General features: G+C 31.5%; 2 protein-coding genes across 8 annotated transcripts; one reads left to right on the top strand and one right to left on the bottom strand.

The window, feature by feature from the left end:
• Nucleotides 1-6,721: 6,721 nt before the first annotated feature.
• On the top strand, nucleotides 6,722-10,638 carry LOC133702852 (grpE protein homolog 2, mitochondrial-like). Its single transcript, XM_062127174.1, has 6 exons — nucleotides 6,722-7,054; nucleotides 7,883-8,111; nucleotides 8,199-8,392; nucleotides 8,523-8,690; nucleotides 8,833-8,961; nucleotides 10,163-10,638. Exons 1-6 carry the CDS (start codon nucleotides 6,923-6,925, stop codon nucleotides 10,238-10,240), a joined length of 930 nt encoding a protein of 309 aa, XP_061983158.1. The 5' UTR covers nucleotides 6,722-6,922; the 3' UTR covers nucleotides 10,241-10,638.
• Nucleotides 10,639-12,397: 1,759 nt separating this feature from the next.
• Nucleotides 12,398-14,704, bottom strand: LOC133703046 (uncharacterized). 7 transcript variants are annotated; one of them, XR_009843823.1, is made up of 4 exons: nucleotides 14,304-14,703; nucleotides 13,984-14,115; nucleotides 13,238-13,361; nucleotides 12,695-13,065 (listed from the first exon to the last, which is right to left on the bottom strand). XR_009843823.1 is itself a non-coding variant. In XM_062127443.1 (4 exons), the coding sequence occupies exons 1-3, from the start codon at nucleotides 14,586-14,588 to the stop codon at nucleotides 13,259-13,261; spliced, it is 528 nt and encodes a 175-aa protein (XP_061983427.1). In that variant the 5' UTR covers nucleotides 14,589-14,704; the 3' UTR covers nucleotides 12,695-13,065; nucleotides 13,238-13,258. The 7 variants fall into 7 exon arrangements, 6 of the variants coding, with proteins under 6 accessions (XP_061983428.1, XP_061983427.1, XP_061983426.1 ...); XM_062127443.1 differs by having other exon boundaries at nucleotides 13,238-13,369; nucleotides 14,304-14,704; XM_062127444.1 differs by lacking the exons at nucleotides 12,695-13,065; nucleotides 13,238-13,361 and adding an exon at nucleotides 12,398-12,693 and having other exon boundaries at nucleotides 14,304-14,704.
• Between the last annotated feature and the right edge of the window lie 8,266 nt (nucleotides 14,705-22,970).

The following is a 22,970-nucleotide window of genomic DNA, read 5'->3' as shown; positions in this document are numbered from 1 at the left end:
AATAAAAAAATGATGAAAAATAATGATGAAAAACAAGTAAAAACAAAACAAATGAAGAATGAATTAAAATTTGGGTTAATGACAACATGATTGGAAGGTTAAAGATTTAATTAAATTTTTGACTAGTTTAATTAATCAAGTCAAGAGTTTAATTGGAGAATTGACAAGTTTTGAGACTTGATTAAGCTTGAAATTGATTTAATTAATCCAATCAAGGGTTTGATTGGAAAATTGATAAATTTTTGAGACTTAATTAAGCTTGAAATTAATTTAATTAATCCAATCAAGGGTTTAATTGGAGAGTTGATAAGTTTTGAGACTTAATTGAGCTTAGAATTAACTTATTCAGGGACTTAATTGAAGAAATATTAAAGTTTGTTGTTAAAATCACAAAATTAAAATCCAAGGACTACATTGAAAAGGGCGTGCAAATACACGGGGCCAATTATAGTTTAGACCAGGAGCTTAATTACAAGACTTTCGAAATTGCACAAGTCAAAATGTAAAATGACCACCTTTTATCTCCAAACAACGTCGTTTTAAAGATGTTGTTCATCTTCTTCTTCTTTAAACCAGAAACCATTTTTAGCAGTAAAAGCTGAGAAACGTCGCAGTAGTAATCGTTGTCCATTACCGACCCGCCGTACTTTATACAAACAAATGAGCATCGAAAAAACAGAGTTTGGTTAGAGAGAGGGACGAAAGAAACCGGAAAGAAAAGAAATACAAGTAAAGCACAGGAACTTTCAGGTTTATCTCCAAAACCCCATACCAGAAAAGAACTTTCCCTCACCAGCACCGACCTAAAACAGACCGAGAGAGAGTAGAGATAGTTTGAAAAATAGAGCACGGGGAGAATTTTTCAGACGAGAGCAAAAGAAACAGAGGGCAAGAAGGCAGAGGTAGAAGGAGGAATCCCAGTTTCCTATCAACGGATGCCATCACCGATCTTTGCCCAAGATACTAACACTCCGGCAAAGCAACCTGCAACAAGGTAGGCTTTCTCTGTTTCTTCGTTTTGTTTTGAAAATTTCAGTGCATTTAGCACTGTGTGAAGGTACACAATGCCATGCACACAAGAAGCTAGTTCATTTGTGTTGTGGCCTAGCCGGGTCATTGGCTTGGCCAGTGACCGGGCTGGGTTGGTTGGGTCTAACCCAGTCCATGTGGGCTGAGCCCAAAAACATAAATAAAAAAATAGAAAAAATAATAAAATAATAAAAAATATAGAAAAATAGAAAAAAATAATATGTGTATGCATGAATAAAAATAATGTAAATTTATTGGTTTATTCACCGATGCCAGAGTCGGGAATAAAATACTGGTTTAAATTTATATTATTTTTATTTGTTATATTTTATTTTATTTAGCTAGAAAAATAAAAAAAATATGTGCATGTGTAAAAATAAATTTATTTCATTGGTTTATTCAATGACGCTAGAGTCAAGAATAAAAATACTGATTTAATTGTATTTTATTTTTATTTAGCTATAAAAAATATAAAAAATATGTGAATGCATAATAAAATAAATTTATTTTATTATTCACTAGTGTCAGGAATAAAAATATTGATCTAAATTTATAGCTACATAATATTTACCAACACCAAAGTTGGAAATATCCGTAGTTGAATATTTACTAGCGCCAGATTGAGGAATATTATAAGCAAATCATCATAGCATAAACGAATAAATGTTTAGCAATTTAAGACAAAATTAGTAACGCAGTCTGTCTTAGGCAGAACGTTTAAGGGGTGATAATATCTTCCCTTTTACGTAACCAGTCCCGTACCATAAAATCTCTGTTGACCAGTTAGGGTTCATAGTGACCATAATACTAGGTGGTGACTCCTTAAACGAGACCTTTTTCCTAAAAGAACAAGATGTTAGATATCTTTTTTTTCCATATTCGAGATTTAATTTTAAGGCCGCTGCGATGTCGGGTGCGACAAAAACTATCAAGTAATTATCACTAGATATATAGTGGTATAGTTAAGACAAAAGAAGAAGAAAGCAATACTGATCTTTCTTAATAATTTTATATTGAATTTTGATATTATTGATTATATAAAAAAAGTTTTAATCATCAACAATTATTGACATGTTGATCAATCATTTATTTCTCAATCAATATATTATTTGTTTTTTATTTTTTTTATTTTAAAAACAAGAAACTACATTTAAAAACTTAATTGTTAGAAGAAGCAAATAGCATCCTTGATAATCAAATATAATGTGAAGTTTTAAACTTGATCCTAACAGGTTTAAAATAATATTGAAATACATATCAAAGAAAACATAACATGAAAGGATAACGATACAAGAAAGCTATAAATTGTAATAAGTAAAAGAAAGTGATAAATGACATAAAAATGTGAATAAATTGGAGAAATAAATTATTTATAGAGTTGACCGTCATTCTAAAATTCTAGATGACCTATTTACATTGTTACAAAGATAGAATTTCAAGTAAATATAAATTAAATCCTAATCATATAACATATAAGAACTAGACAATCTTAAACCTAGTTGAATTTGTTCTTATATCCACACATATTTTGTTGGCATTCATATGTATTTGTGTTAATTTGTAATATATACCAGTATTCATGCCAAAATTTCTTTTATTTTGCATAGAACTTGATCGATCGATCACCAATGTGAATTCTAACCTTCTTGTTGATAATAATTTTTTTTTTCTTGTAAAATAATAGAGAACAACTACTAATTTTAACCACTAAACACATTGATAATTTATTTTGGTATAAGAAATTCTCTTATAATTTTTTTTATTTAAAATAAATAAAAGAATATTGACTTAGCATTTTACACTCATATTGATTGATAAATCAACCATGGATCATGTGAAAATATAAACATTATTCATTAAAAAAGTTAATCATGTTTCACTGCCTAACTTGTCATGCAATTAAAAAAAATTAAAACAAAATATTTTCAAGCTTTTAGACATTAGGATTACAAGAACAACAACTTTATATTGTAATTAATGCATCAATTCTTCAATTAATACCCACCCCTTAACCTTCTTCATCGCATCTCCAATTATTTTCTTCAAAAAAAAAAATTTAGAAAAAAAAGAAAGAACCAAAAACCCTGAACTCCTTTATTTTCAAACACAAAAAAAGACTTCCTTAAGTTGTACTCCTCAAAGACCTTTCCTTGTTATTTATATTCAAAACTGTGCTAGTTTTGTCCCATATATAAACAATCAATTGTAATACACCTGCAAATATGACCAAAGAATGTGTTAGTCCATACCAAGAAGAAATACCATGAAAAAGAGATAATTTGTTCCTTTTGGATGTAGAGAGAGAGAGAGAGAGTTCCATTCTTAGCTTGTGGAAGAAGTCCATCCTGACATGATCCAACATTGCTAGAGCAAATTACATCAAGTGGCTAGATAAAATATAGAAATATTTTGGCAAATAATAGAAATGCTAGAGGATTTTCAAGGCAATCTAGTTGTCTAAGATTCTCATTAAGCCCAAATAAAGAACAATTTGTTGCCTTTTCTAATAAAAGTGTAATAATTTCTTCTTATTTAGGTATGGGATGTAAACCATCCCTTTATATGATTTGTCCTTAAAAGAAAGCCTTTTTGTTAAAGAGGGAGAAAAAAAAAAACCAACTTCTTCACCTAGAGAAAAAATGTGGCTTTTCTTCTCTATTAGGTATGTAAATACCTCATATGTTTTAGGTCTAAGAAGCCAACCTAGGTATATTTAAAGATGGTAATAGCTTTGGTTGAAGGTAAAATAATTGTTTTATAACCTTTTGTACTAACCAACACATAAAGGGATTAAAAGAATGTCAAGAAAGAAAAGAAGATCACCATATCACCTTTTCATGGTGAAGGGTAATGTTTACAGAGTCTTGAAGTAGGTTCAAAGATGGACAATTACCTATTTTTAAGAGTTTAACAACATTCGATTTGACCCTAGATCATTATTAATTTACATAAGAGAGAATTTAAAGACGTTCCCTTTCATGACTTTCCTTTTTTAAGGCATGTTCAGACCTTAGTTGTCTTGGAAGTTTTAGTCTATACTTGTTGTGTCGGTTGATGCTTTTTATTTTTATCCTCTACCTCTTCCTCATCCTTAAAATCCACCATGTCATTTGCCTCTTTTTAGAGATGATCCTTTAGGAGTGGTGGCCTTTAAAGCTTGCTCCTCCTCAACATGACTCATAATCCTCTGCTTACGGATCAATAATTAACAAAAACCTAAAAGACATCATGAAAACACTGTAGCACAAGACATAAAATACCATGTAGTGGAACAATGTTTTAGTATTTTTGCTTTTCTAAAAGAAAACTAATAACCTTGTTGATAAGACAAAATGATCTTTTTCACATGACCAATTGGTTATTTACCAAGTTGATTTGGAAAAATTAGTCTTTTTATATTTTTAGCACAATTTAATTACTTAATTACACCTAAAAGTAAAAAAAAAAGACAATTAAACTAGCATCCATGGATTTATTTGTCTTTCCTTTATTTAAAAACATTGAAATGACAATCTTGCCCTTAAATTAAAAAATCAGCTTACGTGCATGGTTTTTTTTTTGTGTTTTTAATTTGGTTTTTAGTTATAATCAATTTAAATGAGGTATAATTCAATCTTTTAAAAAATCTAAATATAATTAAAAAAAATTAAAGTGGTTAACACGTGCTGCATATATACCGACACAAGAGAGGTGCCTGGGTTCTTTGAGCGGCACATGTGACACTTTGCAATGGTCAAACTTTGCCATCCATAAAGTCATTGGAAGTGTCACGCTATCCTTTTCATGGTGATCAGGTGCATGTACACAACGAGGCAACGATTAACTTTGCTAGACTTTTTTTTTTCTTTTCCTCCCTATTTTCTCTCTTATAGTCTCAGATTTCATGACAGACCTTTTAGAAATCAAATATGTTTTGTTACTTTGTATTTGTATCAATTTTGATCTTTATTCTTTTGAATGCTATTTGTTTTGTTTTTAATGCTTTTTAAAGTTGATTTTTTTAATTTCATCATTCAACAATTTATTTCATTTAATTTTTGTATCCAATTTGACTCTCATTCTTTTAAATGTTTTTTGTTTTTATCATTTTCTTGATTTTTTTTCAATTTCATTCATCAACATTTTATTTAATTTAATTTTTATATCGATATTTTTTACTCATTCTTTTGATTGCTATTTATTTTTGTTTTATCATTTTTTAATTTAATTTATTTTTCAATTTAGTCCCTCTTGATTTTCTTCGATTTAGTTTTTATACCAGATTTGGTCATCATTGTTTTATTTTTTATAATTATGGATGATTATGAATTCTGTTTTGTTATTGTCTTTTTCAAGGTAATCCTAACCTCATGACCTATGTTGTAGGTTTTAAAGATTAACCAAATTTAACTTTGATATTTTTAGGACACTTTTAAAAACAAAATTGATTTTTTTTAATGTCACCATTTGACATTAGGTTATCGGGCATTGAGCTTCATGATTTTCTTCATTTTTATTTTTGTGGGGTTATCTCGATTGATCTCATATTATAGGTCAGAGACTAATCGAGTTAACTTAAGTTGGTTTGAGTTATTTATTCTGATGTTTTTTTTAATTGATTTTTTTAAAATTGTTTTTCTTTAATCAGTTAGTTTGCTTAAGAGTTGACCTTCATTTGTTTATTCAATTTCTTCTATGTATAGTTATTTTAGTCTCATAATTAGACCGTGAATTTAATATGATAACTTGATTACTCTTCATTGTCATGCTCCGGTGATCGTAATGACCATTAAAGCGCTTTGATTTTCTGGTTTTTTCTCTACTGCTATTATTTTTGTAAGGCTCTTCCGATACCGGAATCCAGCAAGAAACTAAATTGCGTCGGACGAAGAGATGGCTTAAATAGCCTTTTTCAAAAGAACAAACCGAATTAAAAAGCTGCAACTAAGAAATCTAACATCTAACAAATCTTGAACATTTGGGCACACAAGCAATTAAGCAACCATTTCTCTGGGCACATAAGCAGCCCTCTGTAGCCTCTTCTCTACCTTTTTCTCAAAAGACAGTTTGGTGAGAGCTGGCGAAGGGTAAGAATCCAATGAAATATCCTTGACTTGGTTTTCATGGAGGGACGATGATCACTTGGAAGAAAACGCAATGTGCAGTCTTTCCTCTACTTGTATTCTTTAAAACCCTTACCTTCATCAATGGATCCAGCCACATTCAAAAATTGGAATTATTCGAGGGATAAAATCTGGGAATCTTTTTTTTTTTTTTTATTATTATCGTGGGGTGTCCGGGCCAGCTTGCATGCACCACGACTATTTCCCACGATCCACTGAACATCCTGCAAGTTCAGTGAACATGTATGGCACCGCGGGGGTGACAAACGTGCACATAGAAGATCGAACTCGAGACGGGGACGGAACAAGTCACACGGTTGACTACTAAGCTAGACCCTCAAGTACAAATCTGGGAATCTTTTATTTATATGGACGAGTGTTTCATATTTTGCTTCTAGTCTAATCTTTTCGCATTGCAAATTGCAATCCATGTTTTAAATTATTTTTTTTTAATGTTTTTTAATTATTTTAATAAGTTATTAAAAAAAATATTTTTATATATATTTTTAAAATAAAAAACATTTTAATAAACAAATTTTATTGAACCCAAATCAGATATTAATTACATTTTATCTTACAACTTGAGCGAAAGGAAAAAATAACCGCTACAGTTGCCTAAGAGAAAACCTGCCGCTACCCTAGAACCCCTTCAGTCTCCAGCGCGTTAGGAACAACTTTTCTTCCCCTCCACGCATTTCTCTTCTCCGCTTCTTCATCCTCCGTTTTATACTATCATTTTTATTTGCCTCCTTGTAATATTTTCTCATACCCGTCCTTGTAATCAACCAACCATGTTAATGACCAGGATGTTGTCACGCCTTTCGAGGAGCGTGGGCCACCGCTCTCTGCATCTATGCTCTCCGTCCCAGAATCACCACCTGTTGCTGATTCCCTCTAATCAGTTTCATGAATATCCTAACAAGGTGCTGCGCTCGTTTATCACCCAAAAGCTCTCAGATTCTTGGTTTTAAATTCTCGCGCAGGGTTTTACTAGGGTTTGACTCGAGTTTTTTTTTTGTATCCGTTCTTTTCGTGTCTGATTTCGTTGAAGGTTTTGCTGGGGTTTTGAGGATTTTTTCCTCTTTCTTGAATTGTTATTTTTGTGTCTGGCTTCATAGCAGGGGTTTTATAATCTTGAAAATTTTATGATCATTTAAGTGCTAGTGTTTGGGGCATCATTTAGTTTTGAAATCATTATATGACTAATTTTCTATGTTAGATTGCATTTATGTGTCCTTTGCTTGAAATATGCAAATTCTAATAGGTTACTGAGAGAGAGAGCAATTCAAAAGCAGTGACTTGAATGAATGGATTGCTTTTCTATCATCATTCTGGGGTTTCAAATTCAGAGTAATAATAATGGCTTTCCATTTATGCTGTTGAATTAACCTGTATTCCTTTGAATTAAAACATTTGATCACATGTCCATGGCATGCAAAATAAGCTAGATGTGTTTATTGTATTGGTGCCATTTGAAGGTTTTTGGGTTCAGTTTATGGAGGGGAAGTCAAGTTTGTGTTTCCTTTTCTATGTCAAAAATATGGTTCCTTTTTGTTATTGTTGTTTTATGATTTCCAAGTAGCATGCACAAGTATGTTAGCTCCTCTTATCTATTTAAGTGCCCACCAATATTTCTGCCATAGTACAAATCCTTGGATTTGACTTCTATTCATTTCAAATACTTGAATGGGTTTTTAATATTTGATCTCTTCTTGACAAGTTCGGGTTCCCCTTTTGAATTTTTCTTTCAGTGTATTACAAGTAAGGTTTGCCTGTTTCATCATTCAGCCCTCAATTCCTCCCTTTTTCAAAATTTTGGGTTCACTTCATCTGCATCTCCTGAGCCTGGCGAAAAGGAGCAGGGGAGCGCTGTAGAAAACGATGGTGCTCCCACTGATGCGAAGTCAGAAGAAACAAATGGAAGTGCAAAGCTTTCTGATCCGACAAAAGTTTCAGTTTCACGAGAGACCAAAGAGTCAGGTTTTAACTCAGAATCCCATCAAACCACTTTCCAATCTGTTAAAAGGAGGAGGAGAGGTATTAAACGAACTGCATTTTCTGATTCAGATGCTGAGGCTGTGAGCGATCTGTCAATGGATGATCTGGTGAAGCTTGTGATGGAGAAGGAGGAGCTCTTGAAGGAAAAGCACAAGGAGATGGAGACGATGCAAGATAAAGTTCTCCGCACATATGCAGAAATGGAAAATGTCAAGGAAAGAACAAAACGTGAAGCAGAGAACTCTAAAAAGTTTGCTATCCAGGTCAGCTTTGCCAAATGACAGCATGTTTTTCTTTCTTTCTTTCCTTTAGGAAATGTGGATTCGTTAATTACTTGGTTATTCTTTGTCTCTGGAATTTTAACTGAATGCACTCTCAAAACATGTACCTCAGAATTTTGCAAAGAGCCTACTTGATGTGGCAGACAATTTGGGAAGAGCTTCATCAGTTGTCAAAGGAAATTTCTCAAAAATCAATGTGTCAAATGATGCTGCTGATGTAGTACCACTCCTTAAAACACTTTTGGAAGGAGTTGAAATGACTGAGAAACAGCTTGGAGAGGTAACATTTCTTGTTAATTGCCAGCTATCACCTCAGCCTCACACCCTTCTCTTTATTTGTACATTTTGCATCTGGTATTTAAGCTACCGAGTAGGAAAAAAAAATCATTGCTCAAACAACCTTATGATTTTTTGGATCTCAGGTATTTAAGAAGTATGGAGTAGAAAAATTTGATCCAATAAATGAGCCATTTGATCCGCACAGGCATAATGCAATATTCGAAGTACCAGATGCTCTTAAGCCTCCGGGGATAGTAGCTGCTGTTCTCAAGGTTATAATTTAATAAAATCAAGCTCTTTGCTCTTTATTGAATAACCATCTCGCTCACCATCACAAACCGTTATCCTGAAATTACTGTTGACATGGTTTCATTTTTTTCATCAACTGGGAAAACACTATTTAGTTATTGATGTGATTATGATTTTCATTGTTTCTTTTTGTTATTGTTCCATTGTGGCAATTAGAATTGTTTCTTGGAGAATGCTAGCAGTACTCACATTGACAGCTGCTAGCAACAGTTGCCCTTAAGAGAAAACCTGTTGTAAGCTGAGTTAGAAAAGAACATGAGCAACTGATTACCCTTGTTGTATCAACTTTATTCTTTTTAATTGACAAAAATACTCTCATATCTCTCTCTTTTTCCATTCCTTGTCACTCATTTTATCAAAACTAGGAAATGTTGAAACCATGTGTGAACTATGTAGAGACAAACATGAAGCATAAATAGCATTGTGAAACAGATCCTTTTCTTTGTACTTTCAGTTTCTTTCTTGCATCTGGCTAATCTGACATAAAGCTTTTATCCTTAAAGATCATGCAATTTAGAGATTTGCCTCCATGCCCAATTTGAAATGAAGCACTGTGTTTTTTCCAAGACCTAGTTGAATATCTATAAACCAATTGGGTTTTGAGCATGCTCATCCTATGGTATGGGGATATGAGTTTAAATCTTGGGTTGATTCTAATCTAACAAGGGTGTTAGATTCCATTCAAGGATGTGTGTGTGTGTGTGTATCCAAGTGAGATTTGTTGATTGGGTGTGTTTCATTAGTGAAGGCTGGATTGACTATTGGTTTTTGGTGTGATTTTGGAAACTAGGGCATATGATTGTGTTTTCCTTTTCCTTGCTGGTTCAGTTTGGGGTTATAGGATGGAAGGGAACGTGGTGGGTTTCTCGTGCACAGATTGTGATAATTATACAACTTGCCTTTTCTTTTTCTTCAACTAACGGTTGCCAGCAGTGTTCCTGGCTATGTAGACTTGTGATCAGAGTGCTGCTAGTTACTATCAAAATTAGTGTTTCTAGCTTTCCCCCTGTTTTTTTTGGTAGAGTATCTTGCTTTCCTCCATGACCGAGCCTGATGTATCTGTTATAATATCCCTGCTAATTGCTCTTGACTATAATTTGATTTCAAGTGTCAATTGAAAAGGCTGACTACATACTGAACTGTTACTTCTGTTATATATTACAGGCAGGATATATGCTACATGAAAGAGTCATTCGGCCAGCTGAAGTTGGCGTTACTCGAGCAGTTGAGAAGGATCTGTAGCAAATAGCGAGTAGGAAGGCACTGATGCTCGGAGATATGTCATGCAGGAGATTCTAAAATTTTGTTTCTTTCAAGAAGACTGAGATGTGATATTTAGTTTCTACTTTGTTTCTTCTTCTTCATCATCATCTTCTTCTTCTGCTCCGCCTCTCGTTCTCCATCCTTGATTTCATTTCTTGTAATCCATAAAAATGCTGCAATGAGCGGGCTTTTGCTCTAAATATTCTTTATGCTTTAGATGCAGTTTTGAGCTAGGATGAGGATGGCTATTTGTTTAGACTTAGGACATCAATGGAAGGTGGGGTCATCCCTTTCATCTTATTTTGTGATCGTGGCCTGAGAGGACTGCTTTATCACGTGCTATAAAGAGAAAAGCTCATTGGCTTGAGTTACCCTCATGGTCGGATTAATATATATATATATTTTTTTAACACAAGTATGTGCAAGATATAAAAAATTATTTGAAATTATGTGTTAATGTTATTAAATCTGATTTAGTGAATTAATTATGAAATTTATTTTTTATTTAACCCTAATTTGAACTTTATTGTGTAAGAATTGTGAAAAACATAACTTTTCTTAATTTAGTGGGTTGAAAGTGATTGGTAAAAGTATGGTTATATTAGGTTTTTTTTTTTTAATTCAAGATTATGTATTTTTTTTTATTTTTTTAATATTGAGATGGTTAATTTGGTGGGTTAAAAGTAACTTGGATAATTAGTAAAAGTATGGTTATATTAGTATTTTTTTTAATTCAAGATTATGTATTTTTTGTTTTTTTAATATTGAGATGGTTAATTTGGTGGGTTAAAAGTAACTTGGATAATCGGTAAAAGTGTGGTTATATTAATATTGTTTTAATTCAAGATTATGTTTTTTTTTTAATATTGAGATGATAATATATTAGATTAATTTGCTAAACTTAACTAAGATTATGGACTTTATTGGATTTATTAATTTTGTTTTTTAATTATTTTTTATGAAATGATATAATAATAAAAATAGATTTTTTTTATAAAATTAAGTTAATATTTATTTTATATTATGATAATCTTATAAAAAGTAAATCAAAACAAATTATTAAGATCAACAGGTAAACATTGAAACTTTTTAACCTAACTCCTTGTTTAGTTTTAATATAAAATTAACTTGCAAAAAAATTGTCCTAACATGACCTAGTTAGCTTATAAACACAACTCGGATAATCGGTAAAAAAACATGATTAGACTTTTAAAAAAATTTAAGATAATGTTTTTTTTTAATATTGAGATAGTGATATATTAGATTGATTCGAGCTTCACTGTTTAATCTGCTAAACATGTGATCTGAATCATAGACTCCACTGGTTTTAACAATTTTTTTTTAAAAAAACTATTTTTTACTTAATAATATAATAACAAAAATAAACACTCATAAAATTCAGCACAAACCAAATATTAAGATGTTTGTTTGAAACTGTATAAATTTATAAAAAATAAACCTAAATAAATTATAAAAATTAATTTAAAATTAATATAACATTAAATGATGAAATTAAAAAAATAAAATATTTAATTAAAAGGAAAAAAATACAGGATATAATTTTTTTTTTAAAGAAGAGAAAACAAAAAGGGCATCTCCTTCACTGTTCACAGTGAAGAAACTGGGGAGTTGGGAGGTAACGAGGGTATCATGGTAGCAAATGTTTGCTAACGTCCTTCCGATCATAACTTGAGAGTATTTCTGCATTTAAAAAAAGTCATGATTTAGATGGCTCCCCATTTTCAAGGGTTTTTGGTTCAATACCTGATCCGCGTACCTGGAGAAGAATAATCCCTGACACTTGCCAGCACACTGCACACGCACCATGTTTAGCGGTGTAGTGGTGGGTGGAAGGTGTCTCCTAGGAGGACCAAGCCTCAGGCAGCAAAATATGCTTAGGGTTAGGGTAATCCAGGGGGGCAAGAGGAGTGTCAAACTTCTTGGGGAGAGCACTGAGAAAATCGCAAATGTTGATGGCCTCTCCTAATGGGTGGGGGGGTGGAAATTTGATCAGGAGAGCACATGACTTTCTTTCCTTCCCTTGAGCAGGACTGAGCCTTAGGCAGCACTAGAGAGGCTATTAGATACTCCTCCCATCCACATAAGAGAAAAAAACCCAGTGCGAGAGCAATGCCCTTGAAGTAATGCTATGAAAGCACCTAACAATAGATGGCGAGCAACGGTGTGCCGGTGCATGTTGCAGGATCGCAGTAGAGTAAAGACATTGATTAATGGTTTCCTAGAGCTCCAAATAATTGCAGTAGCTCGATAAGGTAAAAAGGATATCCCGCCGTACAAGTGCACGTACCAGCCTTCCTTGTCAGCCTCAATCTCTTGCAGATCCATGAGTACAGAGCTTGCAATTCTGTTCATGAGACCTTTAATAAGACAACAGACGAGATACTGTATGCTACAGAGTCGCAGTAATGACACTGCAAACAAACCCATAAGTTCAGGACTGGGCAGATAGCTATGGGGGTTAAAAATACATACAGATTGCAGAAACTAGTACAGAGAACATTCATCAATGAACTAGAAAAGATGCCTACAATTAATTACAATGTGAAGTAATGTTGCACAACCTAATTCAAAAGAGCTACACAGGTATTGCAATGAGAAACCAAATCAGACTTTCATGCCAGTGCACAACTTATAGGTTTCTGTTTCTTGGGTCATCCAATTGTCCACAAACCACCTGAGCTTGCTCTCTTCACTTGATCCTCTTTGCTCTGGCCGACAGAATCAAGGTCATTGTTGCGGCCTTTTACTCACAAACCCAAATCCAAATGGCTCAGGTTTGAATCCTGCAGGAGAAGTGGATTCTTGCTTGACACCAGTATCACAGAGATAACAATCCAACGAATTGAAGCTTAGACACAAACAAAATCCCTATCTGTGAGTATGGAAACAACCAAGAACAACACATTTCATGATCATTGGATGGCATGCATTCTTGGGACCTGGTGATGTGCCAACCTTAATGTGAGGCAGCGCTGATCAAGTCTTTGACATCTTTATACCATGAATTCTTTTGCATATAGCAGCAAATAGAAGTTCAAACTCCATTAATTTTATCCCAGGAAGTCCTGAAAAGGCTGATCTGTTTGCCTAATGGAAATAAGAAGTAAAAATTCGCATATCCAAATATATATAAGAAAATAATTTAAAATAACTCTTGATTCAGTTACAAGTCAAAAAGTTTCTTGTGAAATTTTATAGTCATTTGCCGCTAGTTACTAACAAGAGAAACCTACTTAACATAAAAGAAGAAATGTCACCCTGTGGATGCCAAACCAATTCTTACTGTCCAATATGGAATTCATATATAAAATATATTTGTGCTTTTCACCTGAGCTAATATCATTTATTTTGCTGCCACGAATCAGACTGTTTTTGAGGCTCTTGGCAAACCCAGGATGATATGACCACGAGACTATGAGGCATCTGAACATTTTTCAGAATAGTTCACCTGGAGAGTGGAACTCTAAACATCATAATAGCAATTTGAACCACCATCTTAAGTCCTAACAAAAGCTAAAAAAAAATAAAAATCGTAGAGCATGAAAAGATTTGCACTTTTGTAGATCCGCAAGTATGGATTTGCCTTTTTCATTTCCTAAATGATGACAGACTCCTAGTTATATATTGGACCAAGAAGTTAAGCACAAAGCAAGAATGTTATTATCAATTCAGGGTAACAAATGTTAATAAGCGGGTGAGACCTGAGTTTCACTCTTTAAATCATCTTCATCATTTTGTTCATCATTCTTAGCAGTTTGCCACGCTACCAACTGCTTCTCAACTTCTTGTTCAGCCTTCTTTTCTGCCTTGCTGCGTTCCTTTAGTACAGCAATCTACAACATTCAATAAAACAAAATATTATCAAATTTCCAAACCTTATTTCTACCAAAATAAACAGCACCCTACTTTACTTCATTCCATCTCTTCTCTTACAAAACCCAAAGTGCGACAAGTGGAAAACCAAAGAAAAATTAAACAAAATTTACTGACAAAAGCCCATGCCATGTTGTGTTTTACTCACTGGGGTATATCGGAATTTGCGTTTAGGTGGATCCTCGGTGGTTGTGCTGGTGGCGGCCGCGGGGGTGAGTGGGGTCCACCGACAGAGGAGGAGGCGAGACCCGTTGTTGTTTTGGTCGTTATGGCCGTTGGAGGGGTTATTGTTGCGGTAATTGAGGGTGGGAGAAGGGGACACGTGGACCCACTTCCTCTTCCACTTCCTCACCGGGCCATTGACAACAGTGGCCGTCGCTGATAGGCCGTACCGAGACGAAGTCCGGCCCATCCGAGACCCCACTCCTTCCATTATTTTCTCACCCCCAAATCTCGGCTCCTTTTTCGGGTTCGTTTGGGTGCCAACTAGGTATTTCAGTAGAGTAGAAGACGAGTGACGAGTCGAAGCTTCCGAACTTTCCTTAAAGGCATGAAGCCAACGATGCCGTTTCTTTGAGAAAAGAACTAGAAGAGACTCAAAAGTTAAATAAATAACTTTTTAAATATTTTACTTTAAAAGCATGCTTATTGATCAAGATAAAACGTTAATTCACTGTACTTGGACTGTTCATCATATCACTTTAACATGTTTCACAACTATTCATGGTCTTTTTTTACTTTGAAATCTCTGAAAATTTTCAATTCAGTCATTGAATTTAATTTCTTTTTAATTTAATCCTTGTGAGTTCTATTGACATTGTTTTTTATGTTATGATTGGTTTCACTTTTCATGCTTTGTGGAATGCTTGAGAATATTTTGATATTAAATTAAATATTAATATTGTAAAATAGAATTTTAAGATATAATTGAAAAAAATGAATGAATAGGGACCAAAATTTAAAAAAATACCTTTTCAGTTCCATTATTAAAAAGGCTTGGAAAACTTCAATTTGCTCCTTCAAGTTTCAAATTAGTCATATTTGATCTCTGTTATTTAAAGATTTTATGTTTTAGTTTTAAATTTTATTTTTGTCATATTTTAGTCCTAAAATATAGAGAGATTAAAGAAAAAGTTAACAGAAAAATAGGGGAGTAAAGAGAGGTTAGGTCTGCTATATTCCAACAAAAAAATAATTAATTTTAATGTTAATAAATTTGTCTTAGAGAGGAAGTTCAATGAACGTGATTTTTCATTTCAAATATGCTAGAAAAGGTAAATGGGGACCTTTGATTTTTCTTAAGTTAGACTTGATTTTTGGTTTTTACATTGGTTAGAGGTTGTTTTAAGATTATAAATGTGTTTATTGAAGTTTTAGGATGTTTTAAAGGTATTTTTAGGTGAAAATAAATTAAAAACTAAATTTTTGAGGTCTCAAAACGTAGTTCCTAATTTTTTGATCATATGAGGTGATTGAAACTTTAGTGGTGAATGAAACGCCATGTGTCCCAAGTAGGGGTGATAAAAAAAACCAAGAAACTAAAAAACAAGATGAAACTAAAAAAATTAATTGAAAAACTGAACTGAGGAAAAAGATATGAAAATTTGATTAAAAAATTCAAATTTTTTTGGTTTAGTTCAATTTTGATTATAGAAGTCTAAAACCGACTGTATTGAACTATTTTGGTTTAAAATCCTGATCCCAACTCAATATAAATTGAAATTTTCTGAAACCATCATCTAAATTAGCCACCCTTACTTACCTCTCTCAAGTCTTAATCTCTCCATTCCCAAAGCGCACCCTCCCTTTCTATCTCTAGTCTCTACTCTCTCAAACTCTTATGTAATATGATGAAAATCAGCAAACATCACCCAATGATACATTTGAGGTGCCTATTGGGCTTATTACTAAGTCAAGATCCAAGAATATCAAAAAGGTATTAAATGGACTAATTCAAAAGGCAAGTCAAACATCAAAATGAGTTCAAGTTATGATCAGGCTTTCATTAATATAATCCACACAAGAGAAGAAATTGAGAAAGCCTGGTAGCTTATGGATTGGGCAAGAAATCATGGTTGCTTGCAGATTGGACAATGAGAGACAATTTTGGGCTTGTTTTTTCTAACATGCAGTTTTAAGGTAACAAGTATAACTTTTGATCCGACCACTGGATCAAAATAATTTTTTTTTTCAAGAAAATCCTAAAGGCCTTGTTTTCTATAGAGTTAAACTTTCTTAGCAATCAAAGTTCATAAAGATCTTGCGATAAAGCCCAAAATCTACTTGCAGAAATTGCATTATTTTCCTAGTTGGTTTAGGATTATTTTTTCTATTTTATCCAGAACTATTTTGTTATTTTTTAGCCTTGTTTAAAACGTTTTACCTAGTATAAATATGGTTATTTAGCTTGTTTTTAGGGTTTTATTAGACATTTCTTATTATTCAAAAATAATATTGTTGGTGTGATGGTTGCTAATACTTTTGGTTTTTCTTTGAACTCTTCAGGATTTTTTAAAGATTAATTGTTTTTATGGTATTCATCCTTATACTTCTAGTTTTAGATTCTTTATAATACAAGGGTTGGGGTCTTTCATCTAATTACTTCAATTCCTTGATTTCAGTAATCATTATGTCAAGTTTTCTATCAATATGATTTTAGTTTATTTGGGTTGTTTTCTATCTTTATAATGGGCGTTAGGATTTTTACCCTTCAAGTTTGCATTAGTTATTATCAAAGTAAAGCTCTAAAATCATATTTAATCTATCTATTTATCTTTAAATTTTTACATAATTTGTTTTGAACTTTATTCTTAATTTTTTGGTAGCCTTATAAAATAAAGACAAAAGTTTTTGTTATGCTATATTCATTGTCAAATAGTTAAAAAAAAAAAAAGAAGAAATCACATTAGTTTAGTTTCTACTGAAATAATAGAGACTATATAATTTGAATTTGGATTCTTGAGAAATTGCAATTCACATTAGTTTGTCTTTGATCAATAGGTATTGTTTGCTTGAAAATTGATTTTGGGTTGTTAAAACTATAAAACTTTGATTTCAAGTTTGAAAGAACATTACAAATAAGTGTTTCACAAGTAAGGTTTGTTGTTTTAGAATTTTAATTTTAGGATATTGCGTATATGTTGTTTTTGGGTTTCATAGAGTCATTCGTGAATTTCATACTCTTTCTATTTTTATTCTCGTAATCATTTGTTTTTGTTTTTTCTTGATTGTCTTGTGTCTTAAAATCTTTGGTTAGACATTATGAACTAAATTTTTTATTATTATTTTGATTAGTTTCCTATAGAACTGAAAAGAAAAGCATAAGCGGTAAAAGGAGAAAATATGGGACTATTATTGTGAAAAGCCAAGATTTGAGTGGAACATGAGTGAAGTGGTGTGTTATTAAGTGTAAACACATAAGTAAGTGTGTGAGGATATTTTTTTTGTCACCGACATAAAATTTTAACGGCAAGTCATCACCTAAAGAGGAGAAGAGCACACTCCTTTTGTTACAGGAAACACAACTGTATGAATGTTGTGTTTAGTGATACAAAAGATTAAAATATTATTATTATGAGCTTGTGACAAAAGTCATCTTAATAGGCTCCTAATGACAGAATGCTACAAAGACATTTTTACCACACCTACGAATAAGTTGGTTGATGAGAATGAAGATGAAGAAGCCAATGAATTTGACCATACATCACTTGGTCAGAAGGAAGATTTTGGTAGCAAAGAAAGCATTGTGAAAAGAGTTTTGATAAGCTAAGAGTTTTGTCTATAAAGGAGTATGAAGAGATATGGGGTTTCATGATGACTTTGATAAAAATATAGAAAGCATTAAGATGAGTGTTCTAGTCTTTCAAGGGAGGAATGATATCAAAGCTTATTTAAAATAGGAAAAGAAGGTGGATTTGATCTTTGATTGTCAAAACTACTTGGAAGAGAAAAAGATAAAGCTTATTGTGGTTGGATTTATTGATTATGTTATTATTTGGTGGGATCAACTTGTTTTGAGTAAGAGGAGAAATCATGAAAGACCTATTAATACATGGGATAAGATAAAGATAATCATGAGAATGAGATTTGTCCCAAGTCACTATTATTGGAATTTATATCATAAATAAAAAATTATAACTCAAGGTTCTAAGAGTGTAAAGGATAATCATAAAAAGATGGAAGTACCTATTATTCAAATGAATACAATGGATGAGAGAAAAACTATTATGGCTAGGTTTTTGAATGGTTTGAATCGTGAGATGGTGAATGTGGTTGTGTTGTAGCACTATAAAGTTAAAAGACATAGTGTATATGATTATAAAGTAGAACAACAACTTAATAGTAAGGGTAGTACATGACAAGTCTAAAATTTAGGGTTTTTTTTTATATGAAGGCCTTCCCAAGCCAAACCAATTATAGGAGCTAAAACCAAGCCACCTAAGGGTAAAAAAGAAGTCTTCACTGATACTAAATGTAAATTCTATACTCAAACACCTTGTAATCATGATATTAAATGTTTTTGATTGGAAATCAATTGCATAATGTCTCAATATCCAAATAAGATAGCTATAATATCACTTTATTATAGAAGAGATTGAATCTAAAAGTGATAACAATGATGAGGAGATGTCACCATTTGAGGATGTTAGTGATGATAATGTGGAGTATCTGGTTAAGGGTGAATCGTTGGTGATTAAGTAAGCATTGAATGTTCATGTAAAAAGGATGATTTCATATGATATACCACATCAATAATAAGGTACGTAATATAATTATACATAATGAGAGTTGTACTAATGGAGTACTATACTTATTAGAAAGTTGAATTTGAATACTACAAAGTATCATAAACCTTATAAACTTATGATGGAGAAGTGAAGGTTAATATATAGGTTTTGGTTTTGTTTTTTATTAGGAGATATAATGATTAAGCTTTATGTGATATTATTCCTATGATTGCAAATCATTTGTTATCGGGGAGGTTGTGGTAGTTTAATAGGAAGGTTATATATGATGGGTTTAAGAATAGGTATCATTTATAAGATATGAGTAATTTATTATTTTTGTACCGTTGTCACCAAAGCAAGTTTATAAGGACCAATTTAAATAGAAAAAAGAAATTAAGGTCGAAGGAAGTGAAAATGCATATTTGATTGTAAGCCATGAGAGGAGAGAAAAGTTAGATTTATATGAGAGGTAAGAGAATAATCAAGGATAAAAGAAATAAATGAAGAGAAAATAGAGTGTTGAGGGGAAAATATAGAAACAAGAGAATGCGTTTAATTCTTTTAAAGAAATGTTATGTTCAACACCTTTGTTAGCATTACCTAACTTTTATAAATCTTTTAAGATTGAGTGTGATGCCTTAGGAATAAATATTTGAATTGTTTTAATATTAGAAAAGTGACCAATTGCCTATTTTAATGAAAACTTTAATGAAGTAGTATTGAATTACCCAACTTATGACAATGAGCCTTATGTATTGGTGAAGACCTTAGAATCTTGGCAACATTACTTGTGGCAAAAAAAAAAGTTATCTACTTGGACCACGAGTCACTAAAGCACCTGAAAGGACAAGGTAAGTAGAATAGTAATCATGCTAAATAGGTAAGATTCATTGAAACCTTTCCATATATGATTAAGTATAAGTAAGGTAAGGATAATATAGTGGTTGATGCATTATCTAGGAGGTACATTATTCTTTCTACTTTGAATGCAAAATTACTAGGTTTTGATTATGTTAAAGATTTCTACGCCAAAGATATTGATTTTTCTAATATATATAATTTTTATGAGAAATCAACCTATGGTAAGTTTTATAGACTTGGATGTTATTTGTTTAAAGAGAATAATTTTTGTATGTCTGATAGTTCTATACTTGAATTACTTGTGTGTGAAGCTCATAAGGGTAGTTTAGTGAGATACTTTGGTGTTAGGAAGACTTTAGAAGTTTTGTATGAATATTTTTATTGTTCTAAAATAAAATATGATGTACAAAAGGTATGTGATAAATGGATCAAATGTAGGCAAGCTAAATCTAAGGTCTTATCGTATGAGTTATAAAATCCTTTACCTGTACCTAAGAAATCTTGGGTAGATATTTTTGTGGATTGTATATTAGGTTTACCTAGGTCAAAAAAGGGTAGGAATTCAATTTTTATGTGTTAGATAGGTTATCGAAAATGACACATTTTATATTATATCATAAAACTGATGAGGTAACCAACATTGTTAATTTATTCTTTAGGAAGATATCACAACTTCATAGTGTTAATAAGAGCATTATTTCTGATTGTGATGTTAAATTTCTTTACTATTTTTGAAAGGTTTTATGAGAAAAGTTAGGAACTAAGTTATTGTTTTGAACTATTTGCCATCCACAAGTGGATGGTTAAACATAAATAATTAATAGACCTTTAATTACTCTATTCTACACTGTCATTTAAGAGAATCTAAAACAATTGAGAGGATAGTTTGTTGTTCATTGAATTTGCATATAATAGGAGTGTGCATTCTACTACTAATCATTCACCATTTGAAATTAAACCCCTTTAGATTTGATTCATTTACTTGTTGATAAATGATTAGTCTTGATAGTAGTTGAAAAACAGGTGGTGAATGCACTCTGTAAGAGTTTTCAATGATCTATAGAGAAAATAAATGAATAATATATATCTAAAGCTAACAAAGATCGTTGATGCATTATATTTAAACTAGGTGATCAGGCTTGGGTGCATATGAGAAATGACATATGAGATCTAAATTGAAACATATAGGAGATGGTCCATTCCAAGTTCTTGAATAAGTCAATGACAATGCATATAAAGTTGATCTTCCAAGTGAGTATAATATTAATGCTACTTTTAATATTTCTAATCTTTTACTGTTTGGTGCACGTGACGATTCAAGATTTAAGAAGAGTAGAAATGATGAGAATCAATAAGTATTACTAAATGATTTATTAAAGGTACCAATTGAGCCTATTATAAAGTCAAGAGCCAAGAAGGTTAGAGAGGCATTTAATAGGTCAATTCAAAATATCTAGGCCGAGTCAAATATCAAGATGAGTTTAAGAGATGATCAAGCTTTAATTAATATAATACACACAAGATAAGGAGTTAGGAAAGCCTAATAGCTTGCGAATTGGTTAAGAAATCTTGGTAGCTTGCGAAATGGATAAGAAATCTTGGTAGCTTGCCAATTGGAGAAGGAGAGGTGGTTTTGGATTAATTTTTTTTTCTTCTAATGTACAGTTTTATGCTAACAAATATAACTTTAGATCCAACTATTGGATAAGGCTAAAATTATGCTAGACAATTTTAAAAGCCTTTTTTTTTTATATAGGATTAATTTTTTATAGAAATCAAAGTTTGGTAAAGCCTTGCAATAAAGTCCAAAAACTATTGTACAATAATTACATTATTTTTTTAGTTAGATTAAGATTATTTTATTTTATTTTATTTAGAACTCTTTCGTTATTTTTTCAACCTTGTTTAGGATGTTTTACCTAGTATAAATAGGTTATTTAGCTTGTATTTAGTGTTTTTGTTTTTAGATTTCTTATTATCTTAAAATAATGGAAATTTTTTTTATCTATTATTGAATAATATTGATTGTGAAATCCTTATGAAAGGTAGAATAATACTTGAAAATAGTTTCAAATATTATTTAAAGAATCAATTACTACAATATTGAAAATAAATATGATTTGACAAAGCAATACAATGATGAATTGAAAAAAGAGATTTTTATTGGTTTTACCTTCTATTTATATGAAAAGATATATGCTCAGATGTTCAAATTAAAACATTCTTGATAAAGGGATAATAATTACATAAAAAAATTGATAATTGAAAGGTTATGTCAAATCACAGATGACTTTTTTAATATTTGAAAGACCATAATATGTTGTTAGACGATGCACTTGATCTTTAAATATAAATAAATCAATTATTGAATTGATAATAAATTAAATTATTTAATTTATTTAATCCTATTTTACTTAGAAATATGATTTATAATTGGCCAACATCTTAGAAATCTAATGAGTTACACACATTAAGATATTGTTTGTTCATGAAAAATAGTTTTATGGAAACCACTTTCCAAACTTTTTATACATATATATTTGGTAGGGTCTAGAAAAACTGATTAAAGGAAAGTGGTTTCCAATCAACTTAAGAAAATATGCCTTTTTGTTAGAAAAACATTTTCCTCTTCTTAGCAAAGGAATAAACTTTTCTTTCTCACTTTTCTTCGTTTACTTACGTTAAAGAAAAATAACTATCTTTTTCTAACAAAACAACTTTCTCCATAACCAAATCAAACTACAGGTAATTATTCTCTTTATATATTTCTTTTATTTTAGGGTTTTATTTTTTCAATTTCAAATATCACTTGTCATAGTCAATTAAGTCTTGCCTTTTCCAATTCTCCCTTACTAAGTAGTCAATTAGGCCTTACTTTCTGCAATTCTCCCTTACTAAATAGTCTATCTAGGTTAGATGTAACCATTAGTATTATTGTTTTGAGGAATAAATTATTCATTTTCATACTTTTATCCCAAAAGTAAACATGACTAGCTTCTAGTCACTTTTGAATCTAGTTTCTAAAGACAACATAATTGTTAGTATCATGTTTTCATGAGTTATGCCACTTACAATACTTCTTTCTTTTAATGTAATCATATCAGTGGGGATGGTATGATTACCAATGAGTTTAATTATCCCCTCATATATCAACTAGTCGATTATTTGATCGGTTCATTTAATGTTAAAGAATATTCCTTGTTTTCTTCAATCATTTTGGTAGCCTT

The sequence above is a fragment of the Populus nigra genome, chromosome 9 (assembly GCF_951802175.1).
Source record: "Populus nigra chromosome 9, ddPopNigr1.1, whole genome shotgun sequence".
In the NCBI taxonomy this organism is placed as follows: Eukaryota; Viridiplantae; Streptophyta; class Magnoliopsida; order Malpighiales; family Salicaceae; genus Populus; species Populus nigra.
Note: the sequence above shows the minus strand (reverse complement) of the source record. Positions and strands in the feature narration are given on the sequence as shown.